Source organism: Oxyura jamaicensis, chromosome 9 (genome assembly GCF_011077185.1).
Source record: "Oxyura jamaicensis isolate SHBP4307 breed ruddy duck chromosome 9, BPBGC_Ojam_1.0, whole genome shotgun sequence".
Classification (NCBI taxonomy): Eukaryota; Metazoa; Chordata; class Aves; order Anseriformes; family Anatidae; genus Oxyura; species Oxyura jamaicensis.
Window position 1 is genome coordinate 3,527,388 of NC_048901.1, and position 16,904 is coordinate 3,544,291.

A 16,904-nucleotide genomic window follows, 5' to 3' on the forward strand; every position below is an offset into this window, starting at 1 on the left:
CTAAATTGAGAGAGAAAAGTTTGTTCTGCTGAAAATTTCTTAGTAAGAAGATGGACTCGTTCCATCTTGCCATGAGCAGTCAGACACTTCTCTATTACACAGAAGTTATCCCAAGTCCCGCGAAGGAAACATAACAAATTAACACGTGCTGCAGAGGGAAAAGTTCTGTTCCAAATAGAAATTCATTAGAGACCAAGTGGCTTGCCGGCCTTAGGATCCTATATATTACCAGCCAAGTTGAAAAGAAGGTTAACAACCTTGAAATGATACTCAGTAATGAAAACCGAATGGAATTAGTATTCCAGTTCTACTGGAGAATATATCATATGCTGTTTTTAATACATAATGTAGCTACCATTATATGTAAAATGGTTAATTGTCTGTTCCTTGTTAAGGACACAGCCTTATTAGTCTAATTGCTTCTCATTTACATTAAATGTCTCGTGCCTGAAGAACTTCTGGATTAAAAAATGTAGTTAAAGGGCTTTTACCAAAGCATGATCACATTTTCTTTGTTACAGAGATAGTTTTAGTAGTTAAGGGCTCAGTCTGGCAAGTCTTACTTGTGTGAGTAATCCCTCATGAAGCAAGTAATATTAAGAACATCAGCATAATTACTTGTGTGAGTAAAAGCTGAATTGGGCTGTAAAATGCAGAACAGTGGTTCATACATAGGTCAGCCAATTCAGCTGTACCTAGAAGTATTGGACTAGAGCAATGCAAAAATCTCGAAATACAAGTGCTGATATTATAATGGATTGTTGGCAAAGGTGTCAGAAATTCCCTGGAAAGCAAGTAAACCAAGCCATCAATCTTGACGGAATAAGCTAAAGATCAAAAAAGTTTTAAATGGTGGATGGGATGCCAAATGTTGTTAGCATTTCATAATCATTTTAAAATACCACTGTTAAATTCCCCAGATTGGCATGCAACTCTCACGTAAATTTGAAAATAGCAACATCCCCAAGACACAAGCTGGCTACAGAGAGCAGCACTGAAACTTAAGAAACTTAAGAGCAGTGAATTAAGGGCACAGAAGATACTATAGGTTGGGTTAGTAGTATCCCATACTACAAAAGGGTATTACAGAGTATATTATCAATGTGTTACGGGTTTTCAAACAACCTTTTGGATTTAAATTTTTCCAGACCAGTGTTTGCTGTTGGCTGGTTTTGTTTGTTTAGTAGGTTTGTTGTTGTTGTTGTTTTTTGGTTGGCTGGTTTGGTTTCCATTCCTTGGTTATATTTTAACAAAAATACTTCTGCAATTTTTCTGAGGATAAAGCTCCAAGATTTATATATATTATAAAGAACCCTAGTGACCTTTTATTTTTCCTTTCTCTGAAGACCCCATCTTTGAACTAAGGATGTTTAAATCTGGCAGGTGAATCATTTGATGAAGGGCATTCCTGTTCCTGTTCCTACGGCAGTTCATCCATGCCAAATTTGACCAGCTTAGAAACAAATGAAAAAAGTAATTCCATTCATATGTGCACAGTACAGCAATAAATTCTTCTATGATTCATGCTCTGGATAAACAGCAGAATTTGGTGCTGCAGGACATGCTGGGATCCAGCACAGGAACTGGAACAGAGAACCTACATCTTCTATTCTAGGAAATGGCTAGACAAAGAGAAATAATTCAGAACTGTGGAGAAAAATGCTGGAACTGGACTGGGAAGCCTCCATCATAGGGAGAGGAACTGACAGAAGAAGGAAATTAGAGATAAGCAGCAAAGGTGGAAAAAGAACAGGAGCAAGCATTGTCAGTATTGTTCCATGTCTTGCAGATCACTATCCACTCTAGCCTGTCCCACTCTGGCAGAAGTGTCACAACGTCACAACTCCATTCCTCTGTCTGAAATCTTTGAAACCCATTGCCAAATGACGCATCGGTTTTGTCAAATCTGGTCCCATCACCAGGTGCAGCCTTAGCATGAGTAACAGATCCAAATAGTGCATTCTCATTTCCGAGGCAAACATCCAACTCATAGGGCCCCCATCTTGCCTCCCCAGTTTTAAACAAAAAGCAAAGTATGAGAAAACACTAAAAAGATTGCAGTATTCAGCACTTTGAAGATAGAAACCATAAAAATACAATTGATTTCACCCTGCATTTTGTAATTTGTGATTGCTCCAGTTTTAAATTGTAGCTGATTGCTGAATTCTGGTTTTGCCTGGACAGGAGCACCATAACATAATTCATTTATTTCTCAAGAAACACAACCATAATAATCAGGCTGAGACAGGATTTTAAATCAGACTTTTTGACTCAATTCTGGAATATTTGTAATAAACCCGGCAAATAACTACTGCAAAAAAATAATCACAGAATATTTCCAAAAGATAAAGAAAAACTAAAGGTAGATTTTCATTAAATGTTTTTTAGCAATTTTCAAAAAAGCTCAGATGATAAAGCAAAAATTATTTTCAACTAGCACAAACATTTTATGATCTGGTCATCCAAGTGAACATTGCTAGCAACAAAGCTGCTGTATGCTATCACATGTCAAGATCAACTTTACAGATATCTAATTCTGTATTTTCAAAGACTTTCTGCTGTTGAGCTGAAGAATTTTTGTAGCAGTATGATGCAAAACAGGTTTCCTTCATGAAATCTGCAGGACCAGGAAAAAAAAGAAGACAGGTGAAAATTTTGCTTCTTTCTAGGGCACCTAGATCAAATTGCATTTACATTTATCTTCATGTAAAGAAACTGTAAACAAGTTCAGTTTTTCCAGTAATTTTATGTAGATCTTCATTCTAGTCTCCGGGATATTACAGAGTTATGCAGTGATAAGACGACTAACATTGGACTAGGTAATCACAGGGAGCAGTGGCACTCTAGCCACAACCACGAGGTTCAGCATAAATAAATCAGCCCATAGTGAGCTTCCTGCTGCTAGCTGCAATGTAGAAATACCTAAAGGTTTAAAGTTAACATCCCAGCCAGACCCAGTACAAGTGTGTTTTCTGGTTACTTTGGAACACAGCTGTATTATGGTTGCTATTTTCAGGTTTTCCACACTTTCCTTTTCAAGATGGCAGCACCCAGGGGCAATGTGATCTCTTCAGTTACCAATAGGAATCAAACTCAGCAAATGTCCTGCCTTGATCCACAGTGCATTGTCAACAAAAAATGCATATTTTTTAATTGCAGCTTTAAAGAATTATTTTGGCACTCATTCATGCCTGCAATACCTCTTAGGTCTTCCTGGACTGCCTGGACTGGATGGCTTGGATGGACTAAAAGGTCAAAAAGGTTCTGCAGGAGCTCCAGGTAAAGAATGGAAACTGCCTTGAGGAACAGAAAATACATTCTTGAATAAGTGCACAAGAAATAATGCATATTATTTTGATATTTGCCTTGCCCAGAAGAGATCATTAAGGCTCAAACTAACCTTTCAAACAGAATCTAAAGTGTGCCTAATGACAAACCTGTAGTTATTTTTGAAGAGAACTTTAAAACTTCCATTAGTCACATAGTTTTGTTGGAATCTTTCAAGGCTATTTATACAATGAAAATGTTCAGTGGTTTTTTTTGTTTGTTTTGTTGTTTTTGTTTGTTTACATGTAAAAGGTAAACTAACAAATTGAAAGGAGACATGAAATCCCAGCCCCGTTAAAGTCAATGGGATTTGTAGTGCAAACTTCAGAGGAACCAGTTTTTCGCTTATGCTGATCTATTTGCAGCTTTCAAAAGGTGCTTTTGAAGCAGTATTTAAAAAACAGAGTGCTCACCATCTATCAAGAGATTACAAATTTATAATGATAGAAGAGTAAATTTAGGACCCTGCAATCAGTTTACATTTCAAATTATAGGCAATAATGACACTGTATAAAATAAACCCTGAAGAAGAGCCCGAAAGCAGAGATTACTTCCTTAAAAAGAGATGACTAAGGGCTGTACTCAACAAAACTATCCAGCTTCCAAGGGAAATCCAAAAGAAAACAGTGCTAGGCAACCCTTGCAAGGAGGAACATCTACAGCTGGTATTTCTATCCTGCAGATCTGTATTTGTACTCACTGTAGACATTACGTACATAATTGTTTTCTTATAAAGGTCAAAGTGAAACAGGGCGCCCAGGATACTCAGGAGAACTTGGACTGAAAGGTGACAGAGGTGAACCTGGATGGCCTGGTATTTCCATTCCAGGTGCCCCTGGAGAAAGGGGATTCCCAGGATTCCCAGGTAAGAAAGGGTTTTCTCCTCGGTGATGCTCTGCAGAACTGAAGTAAAGTTCATAAAGGCTCTTCCCCAGGTTAGTATCAACGTGAATATACGCACAGGAGATTCATTCACTGAAGTCATTCCTATTGCAAACATCTATGTTACCACAGAGGGAAGAATGGGAATAGAAAATGACTTGGACACACTCAGGGAACTGCTAGGTGGAGTTGCCTCTTGGGAAAAAAGTGCCTAAAGAAAGAGTACAGTAGAGCTGCTAATCACAGAAATACACTAAATCAACTATTCCAATGTAAATGCAAGATGGAACTATATCACAAGACTGCTAAGATTATTCAAGAGCCTTGGTGATGTAGGAATTGCACAGAAATAGGAAAAAAATGTGAGACACATATTCAAAACCCAGCTGGACGCAGTCTGTGCAAGCTGTTCTAGCTGACCCTGCTCTGAGGAGGGAGTTGGACTAGAAAGTTTCCAGAAGCCTATTCCAGCCACAGCAATTCTGTGATTAGAAACATTAGTTTTACTCTATCAAACCTTACTACGGAGTCACATAACAGGGAAAAAAAATCTAGCTGAGATGAACTCTGGTGAAGTGAATTATTTTAAGATGAACACAGTTTTCTCAATTCAATCAGCTACTAGTTCGTGAACTGAATGATGTGGTTGAGAAAAAAGAGAAGTTTTATTCCAAGATGTACTAACATTGCTTGAGAAGGTCAAGACCTCCCATGGCATACTGTGCGTCCAGCTGTGACAATTTAGGGAGAACTCACTGGGGAGTAAATGGACGGGTGGAGTTGGAACAAGCCTAAAGAAACTAGATTTGTTTTCTTTAGAAAAGAGAAGGCAGCAGAGTGCAACACATGCTAAACACCTTGCAGTATTCAGAAACTTTACCCAGAGGATGGTAACCAGTAACTTTTCTTGCCTGTCACATGTAAGGACACTAACGTCTTAATTTGCAAAAATTCGGATTACACGTCAAAAAACAACAAAAAACTACATTTAAGGCTATAAAGTTCATCTTGTTCACTAAGGTTTTTAGGAAATGACTGAACTCACTTCTCTTAGGAAGAGTCTGTGACTACTTATCCTGCCTCAGGCTGAATGATTTTCTAGACCTCTATTGCCTTACATTTTTACCATTTCTTTGATTGCTGGAACAAGAATTTATTTGTGGCAACATGTCCATGTGTAATGATGCATTTTTTAGTTTAAGTAGATTTAATAAAGTTTTGAGAAGATAAATATTTTCACTTATATATTGTCTTCCCAATCACTGGTACATTCAGTATGCGAGTGAGAGCATACGTTACCCTCCGTCCATGACATCATGTCATCATTCTTTTGGTTAGTAACTTATCTTTAAGAAAAACTTCCTGTTTTTGTTTATGTTTATTTTAATGTGATCCCTTAGGTATAAGAGGGCCTGTTGGACCTGCTGGACCTATGGGAAGATCTCCCAGTAGTGCCCCTCCTGGTCTTCCAGGTGATCAGGGACCACCTGGTTTAGATGGCATCAGAGGTATGTAAAAAGGAAAAATCCGATTTTGTTCATGTAGAAAATCCCTGAGGCTGTTAGAAGTCAGGTAGGTTTGCTGCCCATGGAACAACATTTAAAAGCACATGGGAAACAAAACAATCAACCCTGCAGTAAATAAACAGAAGTGAACACTGGATAGATGTATCACCGGAACAAGGATGAATTAATGTATCTCCAGATTCACTTTGCTGGCCTATATGGTAATTCTGTACAAGTCCTGTTGCTGCAGCAGGTCTTTGATTTCCACAGAAATGAACCTTTCTTGCTAGCAAAAAGCATAAAACACATTGTCCATAGGCCTGCCATTCTTTGTTAACCCACAAAAAGTTTTCCAATCAAAATATAGCCCTGAGAAAGCTAAAACTGGCAACCCTTTTGTAGGGATTTATATGGACCTTACTTCCTCTTTCTGTAGACACTGGTCTTCAAATAGAGCTTTTTTAGTTTTTCTGACCCATTCCTTACCCAGACCCAAAACTTCCTGTTGGATAATAGGAGTAGAGATTGGAAGGATAGCAACCCTATAATAAACAGAGAGACAGTGTCTCAGTGCAGGTAACAGCTCGCCACCTTTTGTTTGCACAGAATCTGTATGTTTTGGAAGCTATTCATATTAAGCTTTCTTTACAGTGCCTTAGAGAAAGACTAATGCTAATATGTCCAAAAACATGCAACTATGTCTCAGTGGAAAAAACTGATAGACAGTAATGGAACATGACTATTTTTAGATGTTTATGATTTGTGCATTGATTAAGATTTTTTAATTATTATTTTTTACTGTAGGTCAGCCTGGGAATCCTGGTCCTCCTGGAGAGACCATCTTTGTGCAAGGAGATCCAGGTGACATTGGTATTCAAGGGGCACCAGGTATTTCTGGGCAGCGAGGGCAACAAGGAGCCAGAGGTCCTCCAGGGAACCAAGGAAGAGAAGGCCCAAAGGGTATGATCAGAGATGTTTTTAACTTGTACATGCACTTAGGCCCAGCCTTGTGCAACTGAGCCTCATGCACAGGGGATTGCTGTTGGACAGTCTGCTGTAGCTGAATGGAAAGGGTACACTAGACATTTTTTAGCTCTGTCCTTTTACCTACAGATACAAGAGGGCTGCAAAAGAAGGTCACAGTAGCCAGGTTTGTATGTACTGCTTCCAACAAATACTGGAAGAGTACCAGACCAACCTGCATTTCTGAAGTAAAACTATAGTGTGATTATTCTAGATAAAGTAAACCTTGTCCTGTCTACAGTGGTCTTGAGGAACCATGGAAGCTGCAGATGTATTTGAAGTAGGTGTCTCATACCTGCCCCATATCAGTAGTTTGCAGCTTTCAACTGATTCCTTAGTTTGAAAGCAGGGATCTGAATGCTGCTTACTCCACACCGTACAGTAGCCCTACCTACACAAATCCCTTCTAATCTCTGCGAAAAGAAAAGTCAAATTTTAATTCAGTTCAAGACTAAAGAAGAGATGTGAAAAAGGCGCATTTCTTTTTGCAAGACAACAGAGTTTAGCTGTCTCAAGCATTTTTTTTTGTTACTCAAGCAGCCAGACATGTGTTCATCTTCTTGGAATGCAACTGCACAAATGTATAATGGTTTTCTTTCCAGGTCCCATGGGAATCCATGGCCCACAGGGTCCACCTGGTGCTGTAGGACACCCAGGAGACCAAGGTTTTCAAGGGAAACCTGGTCCTAAAGGTTCCACAGGTACTTATGAGTTTGCTGCTCATTATCATTCAACTGTAATGATGATATTTGGATATCAAACAATCTTACTAATGTTTACTTGCATACGACCAATTCAAGCAAACTTGGAAAAAATCTAAATTGATTTCTCATTTGAGCTAAGGATTTCTGAACTATGTATTTTTATACTCACATGTGTAGTTTGTATATTTATCACCTCATATAATTGATTTTAGTTCTTATTTGATTCTTTAATTTCTATGTCTGAAACTTGTTTCCTCTTACACCACAATGGCTGCAATCTACTGTCCATTTCTCACATCCTTCAGGTTTCATTGGTAAGTGGATGACTATTGATTATTGTTCATCTGGTCTTCCTTATGTGTAGATGTATTATGCTCTTATTAGAAGGTAGTCTTGGCTTGGCTGTTAGGAATAGTAGATAATGCCACAACAACATAGCGTTAAGAGGTTTTTCACATAAATAGCTAGTGCTTCCAAGCAGACCAATGTCATAATAATGCTACATTGAGAAGAAGTCTTGTGCTAAGATGTCAGTTAGACATGCAGAATATCTTTATCTCAATTTATCACTTCTGTTGTTGTTGTCACACCAGATAATTTCTAACCAAAAAGTTGATAAAAGCTTGAATCCTGCCCTGGGTTAGTACAGACACTGAGCTCTTAACCTGACTGACATGATTTTGATTTTGTTCAAAAAATATAAATAGCCAATAGCTCCTGGTAACTTTCAACACAAGAGTGGCAATTCTTCATTATCATTTTAAGTGGGCACTGTGGGTTAGAAGAGTTAGCTCCTTTCCTTTGGCCTGCCCTCTGAGGTTTTACAGCCACAGCAGAGGCAAAGTACTGTAAATCTTCACATCTGCTAAGGTGTTGGAGCTAAAGTTGGGTAGACTTTATGCTTTAACTCAAATCAATTTGGGGCACATTGAGACAGAAAATGTACACCAAATATTTGAAACATGCCAGCTAGCATATGCTTGCTAACACATGCTTGCCATGCTGTTAAATGCTGTTCTTAAAGACCAATTAAAAGCAGGGAAACTCAGTAACTCGAGGTTTTAAAATATTCAAGTATACACTTGAATACCAGAAACAACTAACGCATATGTTTAGTTTTCACATGGGAGCTATTACCCATTTTTGTTGTTGTTGTTACCATTTTAATCTAATTTACTTTCCTATTACATACAACAGGTGACCCTGGTGAACCAGGAAGAATAGATGACTCATGCCCTACAATTCCAGGACCACCCGGGGAAGCGGGACAAAGAGGAGATGATGGCTCTATAGGATTATCAGGGCCAATAGGTCACCCTGGACTCCAAGGTAAGCTTGTTTTTGAAGTCTTGGATGTCTGTTTCAGCCATTTAGACAAGGAATTGCAAAGGGTTGGTGTCTGTTCCTTCTCTGTCTTTTACCCTGTCGTCTCTTCCCCTTAAATTAATGGTCCCCAGAAATACATAGTGTGCTGGTTAATGCTGAGGGTGACAGACCAATATGGCTAAACCAGGCTACCTGAGCCTGCCTGCACTACATTCTCTTTTCCTAGGTCAGGGAGGGCAAAAGCATCATGCACAGTTCAGAAAAAAAATCTTTAGATGGTGTTTTTCCTTTTGCCAACAAATGAAAAGTTAACGCTTCAAATGCTCTCCATGGTTTAGTATTAACTGGTGGTTTGGCCCAGACAGCTTATATTTGGAAGATTGGTTAGCATAGCTTTATCAAAGTCTTAAAAAGAAACTGAAGTCAGAAGCTGCTATGTCACTGTTAGAATATGAAAAATTGTAGCACTGTTGAACTGAGTGAAGATGAAGGCCTGCCACAGGATGAGTTGTAGCACATTGCATGGTACAGATACTGCAGTTCTGCAAAAGGCTTGTCATTATAATGTTTGTCAAGGGCTTGATTTCAACTGTAAATCACACAAATTCCATAGAGAACAAAAAACCTTATCAGCAGTTGCTGTTATTGAACACCCACCTCCAAGTTACTGCCGCACTCACTAGGAGAGTCAGTTGTAAAGAGAATTCCAGCAAAAGGCAGTTCTGCTCCTGTTTCTTGAGTGTTGTTTCTTGCTGGTGTTAGTTCTGCTGACGAGCCCTTGTGCGTGCCTGTGTGTGTGTTTAGACAATATGAAAGCATTAAATCCAGGCATACGAAGTGCATATTTTACACCTATCTAGGAAGAAAAGGTGAAGAAGGGTCCTGTGGCTTGCCAGGTCAAGATGGTTTACCTGGGGTGCCTGGACCACCAGGTGACCAAGGGCATGTAGGAGAGCAAGGATACACTGGACCGCAAGGTAAGAATGGTTGCTTTGTCTTGCCCGTTTACCACCCTGGGATGTGATAAGCAGAAACTTCATTTTGAAAATAACTTCACTGATGTTTTTGGGTAGTGGTGGCTCCAGTTCAGAAAGCCTTCAAAGAACTCAGCAAGAGTGGCAACTCAGCAGGAGTTTGATTTCCTGTCAGTGCTATTCCTACAGCTACCTACCTAATCACTGGACTTTTCTGAGGGGAGATGTGCAAGGTGCATAGATTAAGTTCTCCCTGCTCCCTCAATTGGATGTATTCACCTCTAGCCTGAGATATCGTGACACTTCTTTCCCCTCTCAGTTCAAGCACTGATTGTGACATTTGTGACTGATACCATGACACAAAAATGCCCCTGAAAGAAATTTTCTCTCTGCAGCCATGATCAATCAGAAAAGCAATTAATGACACATCTACTTAAATGCCATATATGAACAGGTATGCAATTCCGAGTCAAGACTAATGGTGCAATTTTCCAAGTAATTAAAATTGTATTTCAGCTGTGGCTGCCATTTAGTAATCTGTTGGTTTAACATGTGAAAAAAGGCATTGACTGTTACTGCAGGGATTCAAATTCAGTCCAAAGTCATCCCTGTGAGTAAGTCCGGGAAATCATTGCCCACCTCAGATCATTTCTTAATGGGTGAATATCCACGCAGCACAGGACAGAGGCACAATAGAAAAGCCAGCTGTGAAGCATTCAGCGGCAATTTAATTCATTTCTCTCCAATAAGAAAGATAACATGAGTCTACCAGTGTCTTTATTGCCAATGACAACCTCCAAAGTTGTATTAGATTCAGTCAGGACCCCCTTGTTGAACGCTGAAATGCAGTAGAAGATAAATGTTCCCACCAGCTGCGTGTTCATACAAGCAAATTTAATTTACCTTTTCTCCTATGTACTCTAAGGTCCACCTGGCGAGACCGGTATCCCAGGACCACCAGGCCCCCACGTTAGATCTTCAAGTGGATTCTTGCTTGTCCTTCACAGTCAGTCAGACAGAGAACCGCTCTGTCCACAGGGAATGCCAAAGTTATGGACGGGCTATAGTCTGCTGTACCTGGAAGGACAAGAAAAAGCTCACAATCAAGATCTTGGTATGTATTGCAGTGTAATTGTAATTGCCCTCTGGTCAAGGTCTAATGTGGTGTGACCTACACAATTAAAGACAAGTCAAATGTAGCATGGTAAGTAATCATCAATCACTTATTTGCTATAGACTCAAAACTAATTTCCAAAATTAGCATTGGTTTGCTTCACACACCATGGCTACTCATTTGGGGCTGTCTTTGAACTGACTGGAGAGATTCTCTTAGATCAGGAATCTCATTTGGCACTTCAAAATAACTCCCTGGAAGATCTTGCTCCCCTTTACTGTATAGGAATCTTGGAAAAAACAGCTGCTTGGGTTAGATGGCTGGATGGCAGAAATAAGCTTTACAAATAACATTTTGCATCATATACAGCAGAATGATGTGTTTTTGAGTGTAAAAATCTTATTTATTTTTTTTTTAAAAGAATTTCTCCCAAAGATAACTCCTCCTGGTGTCTTGGATTATTATTTCTTCTACGTGTACAATTCTGACTAGAGTTAGCAGTCTATAATAAGTGGCCTGGCTTGCAGCCTGTAAAACTGATTGGCTGCAGTTTGCATAGAAGTAATTTCCTAAATTGTCATCTTGCTATGCAAGAGGCAGAGAAATCTACTAGGAGGAAAGCTCAAGGACCTAATTAGCTTGACAAAAAAAGGTTTTCAAAAGAATAAGAAAAAACATTTTTAGTACAGCAGTGTCATTCTGAAATATTTTCACTAGTATGTGTTTGGCATTCCCCAGGATAAGCACGCTTGGTAATGGAATGCCTTATAACAACAGTGAAAATAAGAGCCAAATAAAATAAAAGTCCATGGTCCCTGTGACCAGTGCATTGTTTTTGCAGGCATTTTCCTTATTCAGGCTACTCCCGATCCCATATTACTAGTATGGAATATTATCAGTGATAAACAAAATTCTCTATGTCACATGTCCTTACAGGGTTTGGGAGCATTGCAGAAATAATGCATCATGCCCAAACTTCAGGACAGATCGTACCTGCAATGATTATTATTGTTAACTAAATAGGTTGTCGTGAAACTGCTCTTAATTCAATTCTGGAAGAACTTCACATCTGAAGTACACACGAGTCACTTGTCAATTCCCAGTGATGGCTGTCTGATGAGGATTTTGCAGGAGTGGCTCTGAAGCCTTTCAGTCTGTTTACTTCACTCAGAGTCTGTGAAACCTTTCTGGAATGCAGTAGGAACAGCTGCTGAGATTTCAGCTTAATGCACTGGTAGCAAGGGTTTGTCATACTTTACAAAAAATTCTATTTATTGGAGGTGGCATGTGGTTTTTCACTGCTTGTAATGAGTTTGTAAATAGATAATCTTTTAAACCATCCACCACCTCCTGCCTAATTTATTTTTAAGCATTGGCACAGCTAGGATATTCATTATGATAACTGTTTCCTGTAGTGACAAGCTCCATCATGCTTAAATACTGGATTGTGACACCCCTAAACATTATTGGTCAAATTAAGGCACTGATTGGTTAAAAAAATGCTTACAATATAGGTAGCCATTTCTGTAAGGAACCTGGGAGGTTTAAGATACATGAATTAGGCCCGTAGTTCTGCAGCAACATGGGCCACAAGATTATTTTCAACTTATCTGGAAAGAAGTGATATTGTTTTTATTATTTTCAGGTCTAGCGGGATCTTGTCTTCCTGTTTTTAACACTATGCCCTTCGCTTACTGTAATATCAACCAAGTTTGTTACTATGCCAGCCGAAATGATAAGTCTTACTGGTTGTCAAGTGCTGCTCCTTTGCCAATGACGCCCCTCTCTGAAGAGGAAATACAACCCTACATAAGCAGATGTGCTGTATGTGAGGCCCCAGCCCAAGCAGTAGCAGTTCACAGCCAAGATCAGTCAATTCCTCCCTGCCCCGTGAACTGGAGAAGTCTTTGGATAGGATATTCTTTTTTGATGGTAAGTCTGGGCACATGAGCATATGTATATTTATATACACTAAAGTCATAGTCTTAAGCTACGTGTTCCTTAACATTGCAAACATTTTTGCACGCTTGTCATTAATGAACAATGGAATTTTCACGGACAAGGACACTTTTCAGAAAGTGACAGTAGTGTAGCAATAGGACAAGGAGTAATGGTTTTAAACTAAAAGAAGGTAGATTGAGATTAGGCATTAGGAAGAAATCCTTTGCCGTGAGGATGGTGAGGCCCTGGCCCAGGCTGCTCAGAGCAGCTCTGGGTGCCCCATCCCTGGCAGTGCCCAAGGCCAGGCTGGGTGGGATTTGGGCAGCCTGGGCTGGTGGGAGGCATCCCTGCTCATGGCAGGGGGGTTGGGACAGGGTGGGTTTAAGGTCCCTTCTAACCGAAACCATTCTGTGGTTCTATGAATTAGAGGCCCAGGCCTTTTCAGCACTGTCCTCTAGGCATATTAGAGGCAGTTCAGATTGAACCTCACCATTTGGAATCCACCTGGAATTACTGTTTTCTTCAGCTCGATAAGTACCAGGAAAATAAGAGAGCTGGTTCCAGACATTTGAGATTAAGATGTTCTCTGGCAAAGGAAGTTTACTCCAACCTGAGATCACCAAAGATAGTGTAATTAAGAGCAACTAAAGAAAAAAAAAAAGAGACAGTTTAACATCATTTACCTATTTTTCATGCACAGTTATCAAGCTCTTTCATTGTTCTTTCCAGCACACTGGATCTGGCGATCAGGGTGGTGGACAGTCCCTTATGTCACCTGGAAGTTGCTTAGAAGACTTCAGATCAGCACCATTCATTGAATGCCAGGGTCAGCGGGGAACTTGTCAGTTCTTTGCTAATGAGTACAGTTTTTGGCTAACAACAGTGGCGCCTGAACTGCAGTTTGCATCAGCCCCCTTGTCAGGAACTCTTAAAGAGGGACAAGAGCAGAGGAAGAAAATCAGTAGATGTCAAGTATGCCTGAAGCATGGTTAACGAGTGAAACTAATTAACAGCTACAGCGAGACTGCAGAAGGAAAAGCATGCTAAAGAGTTAAGCAATATTTAATGTGTGAATATTTTTAAGCTGCAGATCTGTTCTTTTTGCTATAATCTAAGATGGAAAGATGCATCTATTGAGTCGCATCCACCCTGTGCACACATCAACAGATAGTAAAATCCAGTGTAAAAACTTAATTTAAATAAAAGGAAAAAAGCTGTATTACAGTCCAGTACCGTAACGCTCAGGTAACAAGGTGAACTCGGAAGGCTGAATTAAGTCTGGAATACCGATGAGATGTACACGATTATGCAAGACAATGGATTTTCTGTTAGAATTGGCATTTAGAACAGAAGGAGTATAGGTATTTATACGGCATAGTATAAATAATTATCCCTTAAAAGATGTATAAATACAGATGTGCAAACATGTAAGTATCTTAAAGCCCCGTAGCTGAATCTCCCAAGCTAAAGAAGCTTTTACAAGATTTTTCTGAGGGAAGGGGAAAAAGTAATTGTTAAAATACATTCTTACACATAATAAAAACAATGAAGATCAAAGCCTCAGTGTTGCAGTATTGAACAAAACTGTGAAAGAACTGTTAATTGAGCTTTCATAAGCAACAAAGTTGCAAATCTGTTTGACAACAGATTATGGAAGAAAATAAAATGAGCTGAGATAACGAAGCCTTAACGAACAGTATTTATATTTGTGATTAATTTCTAAGAGCAGTTACATTAAATTTAGCTCCAATCCAGGAAGCTGAAGAAAACAAAGCAGTTTCTAATACTAATTGAAAGGAAATCTCAGTGTGGTACTAAAAGGAGTGAACGCGTGTGATGAATGTAAGTTTTTGGACGGTTGTCTAAACCCGAAGATAATCAATAATAATCACTGAAAAACACTTGTCACCTTTCAGAGTCTTATGGAGTCATAACTCTAAATGTTCTTTATTATTGAAAGCAGCGACTGTTAGAAATTTTATAAGTTAAAGCACTCATCACCTTTAGATATAAATAAATAACTATATACCTCGATTTAGCTATAAAACCAGAAAAATGCACAATTAAATTACAGTGAAACTACTGAAAACTCACTGATTAAAGATAGAAAATTCACTTGGTACAGAAGGGCCACAAATCTTCCTGTTATCACTTAAACAAGCCTTTTTAAAAACAAACAACAACAACAACAACACACAGGATGGAATAAAATGCTTTTTCAGTACTTTTCATTTCACTGTGTTTATTAAGAGAGCACAAGCAGAAGGCTTTTCAAACAGATTAAGATGCACAGCCAAAAGTCCTTATTCCAGGAAAGCTCCCCCTGAAGCCATCACAATCAGCTGACCAGCCAACTTCAACGTTGGATACACAAACTCAAAAAGTGGGAAAAACAGCCATTCCCATCTCAGCCAGAGGAAAATAAACCAGAGTAATTCCATTCAAGTGTAAACACATCAGGCTGCAATTCCTTTCCAACAAACCCACCCAAACCACATCGATCTGCAGTGGTCAACTCTCCTGCTCTTTCACCTGGGAAAGGGTGAAGAGCCTTCTTGGGACACATCCCTGTATCCACCCGGCAAGGGAAGATTGCCCTTTGGGGTCCTGGCACAGGGCACACCTCGCAGGTCACAGCTCAGTGCATGCTCTTCCTTTCAAATCTGGCCTGTCACTTTTTTTTTTTTTTTGAGGGACCAATCTGCAAAAGAATTGGATCCCCTCCTGCTGCAGACAGCATCCCACAGACACAAGACCAGCTTGCTGGTTTAGCAGTGAAAACCAAGGCTGCGACTCTCCAAGGTGCTGAGAAACTTCAGAGCTTATTCCTGAGAAGAAAGCAGCACGTGAAGGGGAGCTCTGTGCCCTAGTCACCTACCCATAAGGTGTGCAAACCGGTTTGCCAAAAAGGTCACCTCTAAAACCACACTGAGCTAGTGGCTTCAGCATACGATGTTTGGTAGCAGCTGAATATCCCATTTTCCTCAGGTGATATCTTTTTTATTTTTATTTTTATTTTTTTTCTTTCCCATGGATAAAGAGAATTCCACATTTGTGTCTCCGGAGATTTTCCTGGCAGCTCTCACCAGCTTCTCTGTTACTCATTTGCAGCCCCTTTTCAGGTCAGAGGAGCAGGAAAATGGCACTCGTTTTGCTAGAAGTATTTACAGTGTGGTTTATGGCACTAACTGCATTTAGGTAAATAACGACTAAATTCTTATACGCTACGTTGTTGAAAGCTTTGTGTTAATAAGACAGACATAAAACAGAATGAAATTGGATTGGATGGATTTGGATGCAGTTCCAACTCGAAGTAGTACAAAGAAAAGTCTTTAAAACATCTGCAAGAATCAAAGATCCAGTAATCTTGAACCACAGAATCATTTCGGCTGGGAAAGACCCTGAAGATAATCAAATCCAGCCATCAGCCTACCACAGCCAAGTCCCCCACTAACCCATGGCTGTAAGCACAACATCCACGTCTCTTAAATACCTGTGGGGGTGGCAGCTCCACCCCTTCGTTGGGCAGCCTGCTCCAATGCCTAACCACCCTTTCCACGAACAAATTCTTCGTGATACCAAGTCTCAACCTCCCCTTGCTGCTTCCTTGTGTTCTATCACTTGTCACCCAAGAAGAGAGACCAACAACCTTCTCGCTGCAACTTATTCCAGGTGTAGCGTGATGATGCCTCCCCTCTGCCTCCTCGCTGATGGAAACGTCAGGGCCCACAGCCCACGCAGGACTCGAGGTGCAGCCTCTCCAGTGCCGAGCCCAGGGGGACGCCGCCTCGCTCAGCCCGCTGCCACACTGCTGCTGGTTCCCGCCAGGATGCCACTGGCCTTCTTGGCCACCTGGGCACACGCTGGCTCGTGTTCACCTGGCTGTCAGCAGCACCCCAGGCCCTGTTCGTCCAGGTAACTTTCCAGCCCCTCTTCGCCAAGCCTACAGCACCGCAAGGGGTCGTTACGGCCCAAGCACGGTGCCTGGTGCCTAAATAAGCTCTCTCTCTGCCACCTCGTTCTTGTTAGATTTTAAACACGATGGAGAACAATCGTGTTTTTCTATGATTTTGATGCAGTTTTTGCACATGCTAGTTGTTACTATTTT

General features: G+C 40.1%; 1 protein-coding gene across 1 annotated transcript in view; it reads left to right on the plus strand.

Moving 5' to 3' along the window:
• Positions 1 to 14,009, plus strand: part of COL4A4 (collagen type IV alpha 4 chain) — a 66,711-nt gene extending 52,702 nt beyond the window's left edge. The window contains exons 38-48 of the mRNA XM_035334687.1: positions 3,208 to 3,279; positions 4,064 to 4,192; positions 5,610 to 5,717; positions 6,519 to 6,674; positions 7,340 to 7,438; positions 7,747 to 7,755; positions 8,639 to 8,770; positions 9,628 to 9,744; positions 10,667 to 10,855; positions 12,501 to 12,787; positions 13,526 to 14,009. Coding sequence (XP_035190578.1) covers positions 3,208 to 3,279; positions 4,064 to 4,192; positions 5,610 to 5,717; positions 6,519 to 6,674; positions 7,340 to 7,438; positions 7,747 to 7,755; positions 8,639 to 8,770; positions 9,628 to 9,744; positions 10,667 to 10,855; positions 12,501 to 12,787; positions 13,526 to 13,789 — 1,562 coding nt within the window. The 3' untranslated portion in view covers positions 13,790 to 14,009. The remainder of the gene's footprint in view (positions 1 to 3,207; positions 3,280 to 4,063; positions 4,193 to 5,609; positions 5,718 to 6,518; positions 6,675 to 7,339; positions 7,439 to 7,746; positions 7,756 to 8,638; positions 8,771 to 9,627; positions 9,745 to 10,666; positions 10,856 to 12,500; positions 12,788 to 13,525) is intronic.
• The last annotated feature ends 2,895 nt before the right edge of the window (positions 14,010 to 16,904 follow it).